The sequence below is a fragment of the Lycorma delicatula genome, chromosome 8, assembly GCF_047948215.1.
Source record: "Lycorma delicatula isolate Av1 chromosome 8, ASM4794821v1, whole genome shotgun sequence".
NCBI classification, from domain to species: Eukaryota; Metazoa; Arthropoda; class Insecta; order Hemiptera; family Fulgoridae; genus Lycorma; species Lycorma delicatula.
In genome coordinates this window covers 125627904-125640401 of record NC_134462.1, presented here as the reverse complement: position 1 = coordinate 125640401, position 12498 = coordinate 125627904, and the positions used below count along the sequence as shown (strand labels likewise).

Sequence of the window (12498 nt, the reverse complement as noted above, 5' to 3'; positions counted from 1 at the left end):
TAAAGAGAAAAGAAAGAATTCAGTATTGTATTACTACCATAGTGTAGGGGGAATGAGGAGAAACATTAGACAGTGGAAAGGGAAAGAGCGTGTGACCACTCTCAACATGATTTCGAATCTGTAACAGTAAGCAGAATGAGCAGTGTTCAAATTGTTGATATGGTTAAGATGGATAAATTATTTTAATTGTTAATATGTTCTGAATGTTACTGCCCATAATCTGTTTTTTTTTTTTTTTTTTTTTCTTAATTAGGTTACAAGTGTCAGATTATTTATACAAATATTAGTAGTTGTTGTTTTCACTGTAAATCTATTTACAAATCCACAAAGATGATAATGATTTTGTGTAGTGTTGCTTGTAGAATTTTTATCTGTTTGTGGCTAAAATAATATCAATGTGCTTTTTAATTCGGCATTGTGTTTTGGTGTTCAAATAATAATTTGTTTCCAGTGTTTATCTATCAAGATAGCTGAATAATATTTATATTCACTTCAAGAACTTTTTCATGTTTCCAGAATATATTATTCCCATTCCTAATAATACATTTCAGTCGATTTTGTGTACTTATGACAGATCTTAATATCATCCTGGTAAATAAGGAATGTTTGAAAATATGTGGTTTAAATTATCATTCTAAATTCTGTGAGTTGTACCACCCTTTGATACCCCAACATTTATTTTACATAAAATGACATTTTGTTGCATAACTTCTTTAAACTTGTTATTCTTAGTTTATTATACAGTCAGTTCTTTTAATATTAATGAATTTGTACCAGAAATTTTTGATTTTGTACCTGTTATTAACCACAAACATTTAATAATGTGTCTAGTTTTTGCAAAATTAATTATCAGTTAATGTGAGACAGTTATTGTGTACATTATATGCTGTAATCACTATTGTTTCCTTATTAAAAATTCCAAATATATTTATTGCTGTTATTTTTATGTATCATTATATCCTGAATAATATGTGTAAATAAATCTGATACGCATTTGTTGATGTTCATCAGTGATAATTTTAAAATAAGCTTTTGTAATTATAAAATAAACCAAATTTTATAATAATGATAAGTTACTTCAAAAAATTTTCAGTTATCTTTGTGATCATCTTCAGTAAGTGGTTGTGCTATTCTCATCCTGATTGTAGCTGATACTAATGCTGGAATTTTAAGTGACAGCCACGATTTTAGAATGTAGTTGAAAAGTGTATTAGTATTGAATTTTGCCTGTCATTTCTGTAAGTTTATTTATTTTGTAATTTTGGAGTGTTTTATACAATAGAATATCAAGGTTGTTGGCAATGGTGAAATGTTTGCTATTTTGTCTGCGAGATGATTTAAAAAAAAATTGAACTAATGATTCAGTGAACTCTCAAAAACCCTCCGTAGCAACATAGAGTTAACATTAGTCAACAATCTCATACACATAAATCCTAAATCCATCAACATTTACGACCTTGATGTTTTACACATAAACAGAAAAGTACCTCATCTTACCACACTTATACATTATGAAATATAAGAATATAAACCCAGAACAACAGTGTATTAAACAAACAACTTATACAAATCAAATTCAACAAATTTTTTCACTATATTATAAATAAGGGTTTAAAAAATTACCAGCACTAATAACAGCGTAAGTGCCAGCCATTGAGGATGATTGCAGGCTGAAGTTTGTAAAAAATCACTTTATGATAAAATTTAGTTTATCATTACAAAAGTATATATTTTTACAGATGAATTTCAGGCAACAGAAAAGAATTTGAAATAAAAAGAATTTAATCTTAAATATTTTTATTACAGTATTCTTTATACTGATGGTTTCTAAAACAAGTTATATGAGGATTGATTGTAACCTCTGTTTACAATTCAAATTACTGTAGTGTTTTTTTTTTTTTTTTTTTGTAATACCTGTTAATCATTAACTGTTAGGTATTTGCTTTTCAAATTGTTTTAAATTGTTCTTACTTTACCAATAAATGTAGATTTTTTCTATTATTTTTAATGTAGAAAGTTGTGGATTGCTATATATAATTATATTAAAAATATATATTGCATTAATTACCAATATTATTTTTTTTTCAAAAGATTCTATTTCAGTTGCTTTAGTAATCATAAAACAAGTTTTCTTTTTATGATATGTTCTTATAATTATATACATTGTTTTCAATTAATTTTTTTCATAAGAAATGTGCATGTGCATTGATTCACATACACATGATTACACAAAAAAAGGTAAATGGCTATTATTGAAATATGTTAAATGTTTTATACATCCTCTTATAGTTAAAAAAGAGATTCTTTATTAAGGTCTCATATTTTAATGTGTGTAATAGGTGTTCTGAACCTTATGATGGTTCTTGAGAGAGAAGGGATATTTAACAATTTGGGATTGTGAGTGAAAATTATCTTTTACTCATCCATAGTTTTTTTAAGAACAGGAATACAGGATATATATTTCAGAATTCAAAATAAATTGAACTGCGTGTGAAAAATGTAATTAATTTGAAAACTAAATTATTACTCTGATCCTATTTTTAGTGTCCGATTGGTAATTTCAGACATGAATCAGTAGAATTACCAAAAATAATGTCGATAGGTTAATTTAAATTATACAAAACTATTGATTTTTAATAGCAAACAAATGCTAGAATGTTTACAGATAATTGTATTTTACTTTCATCAAAATGCATTCAATTGCTTTCAGAATTTTCAGTGACCCTAGTTAAGATTGTAATTTTCTAAACATAATTTACTTTACATAATGTTATGTGTTGTATACAACTGTATTTTTTTTTTTAATTCTATCATTATTTAAACCCTGTTACTAAAAAAGTATGTTTGTGTGTATCTACAATATCTACAAAGACAAGAATGTATTTGTAAATGTATTGGTTCAACAAAAGTGAATTTCCATGTTCAGCATGCGGTTAAATATAACACTCTAATTATGTATTTCATTAATTTTGTAATTTAATTTAGAAATACTAAAGTATAAATAATTGTGCAAACCTTTTATCAAAGATACCTTTCTTTTGTTTCATTTTTTGTTTTACATAAATATGTTCCTCTTTTTTTTTATTTATTAAAATAAAATATTTTACAAGCGCAGTTTAAAAACTGTTACCTATTTGTTTGTTTCAAATGTTTTTAATATTATGTGGCTGTTACCAGTACTTTGTTTGCAGTTATCATCTTTTTTTCTAGTTTTATGTTTAGTGTTGTGTTATGTATAAGATGAGTTGTTTTGTTTTCAAAACAAAGGGTTGTTTGCTAATATTATGTGTGTAACATATATAAAGTTTTTAATTTATACTATTTAGATAATCTGTACACAAATATTTATTTATATGAGGATTACCATGAAAGTAAGTTATAAGTTATGCATAATTTTTATGCAGTTAATCAAATGTGTCCAGAAGTTGAAACAAAAAGAATTTAATCTTAAATAAAAATTTAATTTAATCTTTAATCTTAAACTCTTTAAGAATACTTACTTAAAAATTTGTTCACTCTTATTTGTTACTGTTCTATGGTCTTTTTAACACCGTAAGGATAAGTTTTCTCAAAAAATAAGCTTGAGAAGATAAGTTTTTAAAAACATTTTATTATACAATTTTGTTTGGTTTATTATACAAAAGATTAATTTATAAATTTAATATCAACACCATTAGACAAAAATATAAATTTTGAATTTGTTCCTCATTAAAAGATTAACAGTTTAACATAATGAATATCATTTTCACTTTTTACTGAATACAAAGTTCACACAGAGATAATTGGACCAAGTATAATTCTTTTCTAATCATCAAATTGGAGAAACTGTATAATGAATTATAATATTTAAAGCCAGGTATAAAAACTGATTGGAAATTCAGTGGTGTTGTTTTAAAATTCTCCATATATATTAAGGTTCTTAGTGGCAAAGTCTTATTTACCTCATGAGTATCTTCCACTACATCATAACAAAAACTTGTGAAAGCAGAGGTTTTGTCAAATGTTACCATCTCTGAGATGGAATAATAATGTCTGCCCATGATTCGGAAGGTTCCAGGTTCAGATCCCTCTCAAGCTTAAGTCATTCTACATGTTTCTCAATTAAGAAACATGTAGAATGACTTAACTTATTTTTTTTTCTGGTAATTACCAGAAAAAAAAAATAACAGCTACAGTTGTTACAATATGAATAACTTATTAATAAATTTAGCAATAATTTTTTTGTAATGACAAATTTTCTCTTCACGAAGTATAATGCTACTTCAGTATTTCAGTATTATAAATCTGTTAGACTGGTGCACTATTCTGTCTGCAATACGAGTATAATGATCTACATTCTCTATGAAATATATATTTTAATATCATAATTCCTAAAATTACTTTGGTGGTCATCCTCATTTATTTTATAATTGTTTTTATAAAAGTAAAACAATCTACTGTTTTTGTACATTGTAACAGCAGAATTTTATATATTTTATCATTTTTAAAGATTTTAATTTTGCTGTTACATTGGGCAGTTTTAAAAAAAATATTTTATTATTTACAGTTTTATCATGTTATTAAAAAAGGAAAACAAGTAATTGAAAAGAGTCGTAAAATTGAGATGGTGAGAACTTTATGATATTATGATTATTTTACAGACTCACCAAACAAACGAGAGTGCCCCAATAAAGATTGCGTTAAATGGGAGCATTGGCCTTGAGGTAACACCACCTGAAGAGAACAGCTCGCCATCAATATCGAGCAACACAGGCTTGCTGATGACCCCAACGCATATGCCCCAAGCCCTCCCCCCGCCACCATCCCCTGCCGCCACAACGGAACACCTGCAGGGAACAATTGTATGATATCATCTGATGTGGGGCAGGAGGCTTAGCAGTGTTGTGCGCAACAAATGGCTCTAAACTCACTCTCCTAGCTCCACGCACACCAGCCATCGCAGGTCAGCACATGTCACACTTCTATCATCTGTTCTCACTTCCTCATATGTATTTATTTATTCTTTGTTTTCTGTTCTTATATTTTTTCATATACTTTCTGTTTCACTCTCTTCTCCATTTTTCTGTGATAAAATTAATTACTTGATAAAGCATGATATCAAATTTTTGGTAGATTTAATGATACCCTGACCAGTATGAAAAGTTACTGTTTTTGTTGATTATATAAGTTTTTTCAACAATTTAAATTGAAGTTCTTTCTTACAAAATTATTGTTGATTATTTACAATAACAGTGAATTAAATGTAATATGAAAAGTATAGCTTAATTGAAATTTATTATTAATGAATTTAAATATCATCAAATAGTTCTGAAGTTGACAGTGTCAGAGCTACTGTTAACTCCATTGTACTGTCATATTTCCAGTGCATTAAAAATGTTAAAATGTTACCTTTTTAGAGATCTTTGCTAACGTTAAAACCAAGTAGTTTTGTGTAATTTTTTTTACAAATTTGATACAGTATATTTTAATTTAGAATTAAGTTTAAGTGGCTTAATAGTAAATAAATTATTATATAAATATGCGTAGAGAATTAATTTTTATTATACAAATCTGAAGTATTAGGATAGAGACTTCAACCTATTATATAATAATTGTTATATAATTAATGTTGTAAGCCTCAACCTAAAATCATATTGTTAAATAAGTTAATCTATCATAACTGTCAAGAATTCATATTTTATATTTCTAATATTTGTCATCTTGAATTACTAACTGAAAATGTAGCTATTATTTATTTTACTACTCAGTTAGCTATTTATTTCACCTTTTGATAATTTTTTTATCCGTAATTCCATTAAGATTTAATTTTAACACTTGTTAAACAATTTTTTAAGAGAGACTAGATCTATTAGTTTTTTCTGTATATTACAACATAAAAGAGAAATGTCCATAAAAATAAATAGGAGCAGAACTTGGAATAAGGATTAGGCTGAAAACTTTATTTTTAGAATAATCTAATGATTTAAGAACACTGACATCTCAGGAAGTAGCATCGTAGAAATTGATGAGTGTGAAGTTTGGATAAAATGTTAATGTTTAAAGTCACATTTTATGTGGTTTCTGTAGATCTCAAATTTAAAAAAATTCAATCACATTATCACTGCATGCAGTTTTAACAGCATGCCAAATGCACGAAGAAGTTTCACATGATTTATGACTCGACCAACGCCTGTTGTTTTCATAATTATTTTACTGCAGTATAATTTTCACCTACAAGCATTATTTTGGCTTGTAGTTTTAAGTTGAATCCATTAATATATCCTATGACGTATGTAGTAAAAGTTAATTTCCATAGTCATTCAGTGTTCGATAATACTGCTTAAGAACAGATTTTTTCATTAAGAAAAATTTCAACCTGTGCTCTAAGTTCAAAAAATATTCCAATAAAACTTTATCACAGCTGAGCCATCAAACTCTATATGGTATGGTAACCCTTAGGGTATTCAGCATCTGTTTCACATAAAAATCACAGAACTGACAACGGTTAAGTCCACGAGAGCGAATGATGTTCACTGTTAACATAACTGGTTCAAAAACACATGAAGATTCAGATTTTTCCTACAAAGTATCCCCTGCTGAATAATGCATGAATAACCCTAGACTTTGAACACTTTGTATTTTCACAATGCTTGTAAAAGTTTCCAACTAAACCTTTCTCTTTCCACACGTGTTTTTACCACCACCATGTCGTACAATTTAGCTGTTCCACTTCAGATTGTTTTTTGTTATAAAGTTTATTCAACTTTTTAAAAATATTCTCTCCCGTAGTCATTTTATACAGACTACTTATGAAGCTAATTCTTCAGTGACTTGAAACTCAACATTGATTCCTTGAATAAACAGTCCCAACTGAGCAGTATCAGTAATGTCTGTTGCCTCAAGAGCCAAGTAGAACCACTCAAAATCATTTGCTTTGTTAAGTAATTGGCTATTGATGTTGCATCCAGTCTCCTCAGGTAATTGTTCTCTCCAAAAGGCTGAGAGATTTAAAAAGAAAAACTTTCTCTGTACACATTTTTTAGGTTCCAACAATCAAACATGACTTAATAAACTCACTATCAGCAAACGACTCTCCTTCCTTGGTTAATAAAAGAGATATTTGTAAAATTACTTTAGTTGCAGCCTAATTTTTTTTTAAAGAAATCCAATTAAGCTATCCAATTTTTCTGATCTTTGCTTCCTTGTAAATATGGAATATTTTATCAAATGCTTAGTCTGATAATGACAATGTATATTGTATTTTTTTATTACAACAAAGTGTAATTACACAATAAACACAATGCTTTATCATCTAATTTGATCCATTCTACCATAAAACCATGACATTCAAAATGTATTTTTCTTTTCTTGGTAGAACAGCACAAATAAAAGATTAATACACGTGATACTATAAATGTTACTGAACTCCATAATTCGGCTGTAAGCTGTTATGGGACTTTGAACTTTTAAGGAATTTGAAAATCTAAAATACATTCTTAGCTCTCAGGCTGTGCAAAAAAAGATCATGGGCCAAATTTGGCCTGCAGGATGAAGTTTGCTGACCCTGTTCTAGATTAATTATACAAATTTAAGATTTTAAACATGATTAAAAATAGAGAAAAAACTGAACTTTAAAGTATTAGGAAAGTGAAATAAGAAAAAATAAGCTGTTGGTTGAGTGTTGAAAATTAATATACAACTAAGATAACTTTAAGCAAAAAAAGTAATTTACTGTATGAACCTAATAAAAAAAAATGACAAAGTATGAAAGTTAGGGAATAATGGTACAAATATTTATGAATCTGAAGTGTAATGATAGGGCTGAAATTTGGATACTATAAAAACAGAGTGAAAAAAGATTAAGAGATTTTGAAATGCAGAGATAAAAAGTAAACATTGTTCCTAGCAAACATTGTTCTTTGGTAATAAACAACTTTGACTAGCATCATTTATACTTTACATGAACCACTGTCAAAATTAAGACAGACAGTTAGAGAAAAGCTACAAAAAAATGTACCTCCTTTCTGCAGGTAACTATTATATTTGTTGTGACCCAGCAGAGGAAAGAAACATATAAAAGAAGAGATAAGTACTCTGTAAGATGAGAATGCTTTCTAGTGTTACTCTGTGGAATGAATGGTAAAAAGTAAAAGAAAAAAATTGAAGACCCGTAGAAGATAACGGTTAATATTTGTTTTTTTTTATAATGGTAGCTAAATAACATACTGAAGCATTGTTAAGTATTTTATAAAAAGTCAAGCCTGATACGCTATTTGTAGCGTATGAAAAGATGCCATGCCTGACCGGTATTCAAACCAAGGACCTCTATACGACATGCTGATAATGCTACATACTCAGTCATGGAGGTTGGCAAATGATTGATTTTTTATTCTAATTATTATGAAAAATTTTCTACCTGAAACAAATTCTTCAAATAAGGCAACCATTTCTAGTTCTTTTTAAATATATATATAATTAGACATACACATTTATTGAATTAATGTTATTTTATTTTTGTTAATTTGAATTAGAAATAAACTTGTTGCTGCTTCATATTCATCTAGATTATTTTCATTTCACACAAAATATTTGCATTCAAATTGTTTTAACATAAAAATTGCTTTTGCAAGTTTCTGACATAAGTTTCTGTTATGCATAATTGAGTCAGTTATCTAAGCTGGGGGAGGGAGGTTTGGTGGCTTATAATTTATTTTGTTGTAATTTTTATGTATTGTTTCTAAAGCTGTAACTTTTTTCAGCATGTTTTGTATTTTCTTTTGCATAAATTAATTATTATTAAGTAATTGTATTTTTATTATTTTTTTTAATAAAAGTAAGTATGCATTCTTTCATTTTAATATGGAAATTAACATTAATTTGTAATTTTATCTATATAACATTAACAAGCCTATAATTAGTGAAATTTCATAAAATTATTTGATAACAGTTAAACAAGAATTTTCATCCGCATAAAAAAGTGCTTGTATTGTGTTATAAAATTAACACAATAAACAGTACTTAAGAATTTTTTTTATAAATAAATCCTTTCATCATTGCACTAACCTAAAATCATTGTTCTCCATTTTTTTCTTATTTGTTCTACTTGTATAATAAAATAATTAAAAAAAGACAGATTCATTCATACACTTAAGAACTTTTTTAAGAATATTTTCAATATTTTTTATTAAGTAGAACCAACTTATTTTATTTTGAACATAATCTTCATCTCCATCTCCTTACTTTCTCTCGACTGACGTTCATCATTATTTTCCATTTGATTCTATCAGAAATTTTTATTATGAATCAAAGTGGTAACTAAGATCATAAATATTATTATCAGACTATTACATCTGATTTACACCGTCAACTTATAACTTCATAGATTCTTCTTACAATACTTCTCCGTTTACTTATTATCTATGCATGTAAAACAACATCTCAGTAAAAAACATGAGTAATTTATAATCATCACCAAGCAAAAATTGACCTGTACTCATGTTCTTCTTATTATGTAACTCCATACTAAAAAAGGATTTTTCCAAAATTTTGAGTTTAAAGGGTTTAAATAGAGTAACAATGAAATTTACTATTTTTTTAATCTCTCACTAACAAATTAAGATATCGACTTGATTTTTGGTGTGTGAACTTTATGTGAATATCTAGAAACCTATTTCTAGATTTTTTCAAATTCTAATTTTAAAGGATGTAAATGGATTCTAGAATTCTTTCTGAAACCTATTTTTTTAATTTCTTAGTATTAAATAAAGATATCAACTTGATTTTTTAGTGTGTAATCTTCATGAAAATAAGTAAAATATAATTTCTAGATTTTTTGAAATTCAACCTTGTAAGGGGTGAAAAAACATTTTGAGCAATGATTGCAAATATTCCCAATTAGTCACTCGATTTGGTTTGCAAATACTCTTCAGATAAATATCTAAACATTTTTTTTATTTTTTGGATTTTTTGAATTTTAATATTTTAAGGGGTAAAAAATATTGTTTTTACATCTTTTCTGTTTTATTCTATTGCTATTGAATCAATCTTTATGGGATTTGGTAATATTATGATTGTAATTTATGTTTGTAATGCTGATTATGTATTTCGTAAGTGAAGCTACGACAGGAAATCTATTATAAAAACCCCAATTAGTGAGTTCTGTACTGACCAAACTGTTGCTTCAAAGAAATTATAATACACTGAGTTTTTATAATTTTTAACAGGCTTTAATTTTTATTTATCATTATTATTCTCACAAGCATGAACACAGGGGGATCCAGGGGCATACCCCCTGGATGCCTCCTCCTATGCCCACCTCCTGTGCTTGGTGATGTCTAAATATTCCCTGACCATTACTGGGATGCTAGTATAATTTAAAATTGCAATCGTGAATAAATTGTTGAAGTGAAATATTTTTTCCTCAGATATTAATGATATTTATTCTAACATTTTACACTTTTCTCAAAATTTCTTTAAATTTTCTTTCCTATGTTAGAGAAAAATATGGAACTTTCAAAATTTTATCAAAAAGATTACTCCATACTTTGATTTGATAAAGGTGTGATAATTGTTGACATCGTTTGCTATTTGAAAATCATTCATGTCTGCCAAATCAAAATAAAGAAATCCCATTATAATTGATAATGAAGACTAGCAATGTAATAATTTTAGAAATTCATGATTTCCTTTTCAAATTGTTAATTTTTTACCTTAATTCATAATCTTCATTTTTCATTGAGATTCTTCCACAACCCCCTAAAATTTTTTCATCACACTATTCCATATAAAATATGTCATCTAACTGCAGGTGACAAAGAAAACTTTTGAATTGCATAGTGGCCATGTACAGTTGGCTGTACTACTTTATGCATAGGCATCCTTGCCACTGTCATTATGGAGCAGTAGACTGGTTAACAACATGCTATCACCATGCCTGTTTTACAATACCAGTGATAGTTTGGAAGGTGGGCAGAGGAAGTTCAATTAATTATTTGTGGCATTTTGTAACACAAATTAAGTTACAACAATTTTCTTGCTTATATACCTAAAAAGGCAAGTATTTTAACGCTTTTGGTACAAGGTATAGTGAAGATTAACATTAAATTTCTTTAGTTAAAACTGGAAGCATAATTATACTACTAAAAATATTTCGTCAGGTTTGGTCTTTTACAACATTTTAAGAGTTAATTTATGATTTGATAAATAATCTGTTAAACTGCATGAAAGAAGTCTGCTAAGAAAATTCAGCACCTATTTGCAATAGAGTAATTATTGGTGGGTATATCTTCAAAACATCACTGTAATTCGTACTGCTTTTGTGTTGCACTATCCATTGAACTGTTAAAGATCATCGTATTGTTTATAGATTTTTTTAGTTTAATTTTATGTATAATTAATGGCAGTTTTAAACTTCAGCAAATTTTGTATCATAGGCCAAAATACCACCATCTATAAAAGTAGTAATTACCACAGCCTAGACACACACACACACACACACATCCTCATTAAACTTTGCATATATCAACACAGTAGTTAGCAATAATTTCAAAAAATATCTGTCTATCTTTTCTTAACCTGTCACCCAATTCTTTACAATTTGTTTGAATAATATTCATCCCGAATGCTAAGAATGTGCGATTGATTTTTATTTAATGTGATGTGGCCAATATTATGGCAAAATATCACCAAATTCTACTACTCAATTATGTTGTATTGTTATAATAGTATTTAAACTAAAACAGTATAATTTCATTTACTTAAAAATAAATTATAATATATGAAGTACTTAAAAGTTAGAAAAAATTTTAAATAACTTAATATGAATACCTAATTACAAATTAATAATTATGTTTTGTTTTGTATTAATACAAAATATATTAATTACATAAAATTTTATTCAAGTTTGGTTTTATTCTCTTTTTTTCAATTTTAGCTCCGACGTCAGAGTTGGGGTAATGATTGCGGATTGCCTGGCTTGGAATCACAATATGAAACTATGGGAACAAACTGCTGGTATAGTCATTAAAAAAAAAAAAAAATAGATTTAGATTTAATTATCAGATTTTGTTATAATAATTTAGTATATATTTATAATTATTAAGGTTTTTCTTTTACTAAAAATTATATAGTTTTTAGTTATTATTACACTGTTAAGTTAAATAAACTTGTAACTATTATTCTAGTAAAAGTTATTATTATAAAAATTAGATTTATTAAGCGATTAAAAAACTACCTAAAACAATTATAATATTAAAGAGTTTTTACTATCTTCATTTTCAGTATTAAAAGCCATATTTTTACCATTATTTTTAAATTAATTTAGCATTATGTTTTGATACTTTTAATAAAGGTAGATTTAAACAGTCTCAACATACTTAAAATATAGAATATCTATGACAGTCATAGATTTTTTTTACTTAATTCTAATGTATACTGTTTTAGGTAGGTATTAATTTCTAAGTTGAGTGATATTTAAATTGTTAGTCTCAATTTATATTATGTTTATTTCTTTTTTTAGTA

General features: G+C 27.0%; 1 protein-coding gene across 1 annotated transcript in view; it reads left to right on the top strand.

Moving 5' to 3' along the window:
- Positions 1-12020, top strand: part of SLO2 (slowpoke 2) — a 139837-nt gene extending 127817 nt beyond the window's left edge. The window contains exons 21-22 of the mRNA XM_075372738.1: positions 4641-4942; positions 11912-12020. Of these exons, the coding sequence (XP_075228853.1) occupies positions 4641-4847 (207 nt within the window). The 3' untranslated portion in view covers positions 4848-4942; positions 11912-12020. The remainder of the gene's footprint in view (positions 1-4640; positions 4943-11911) is intronic.
- The last annotated feature ends 478 nt before the right edge of the window (positions 12021-12498 follow it).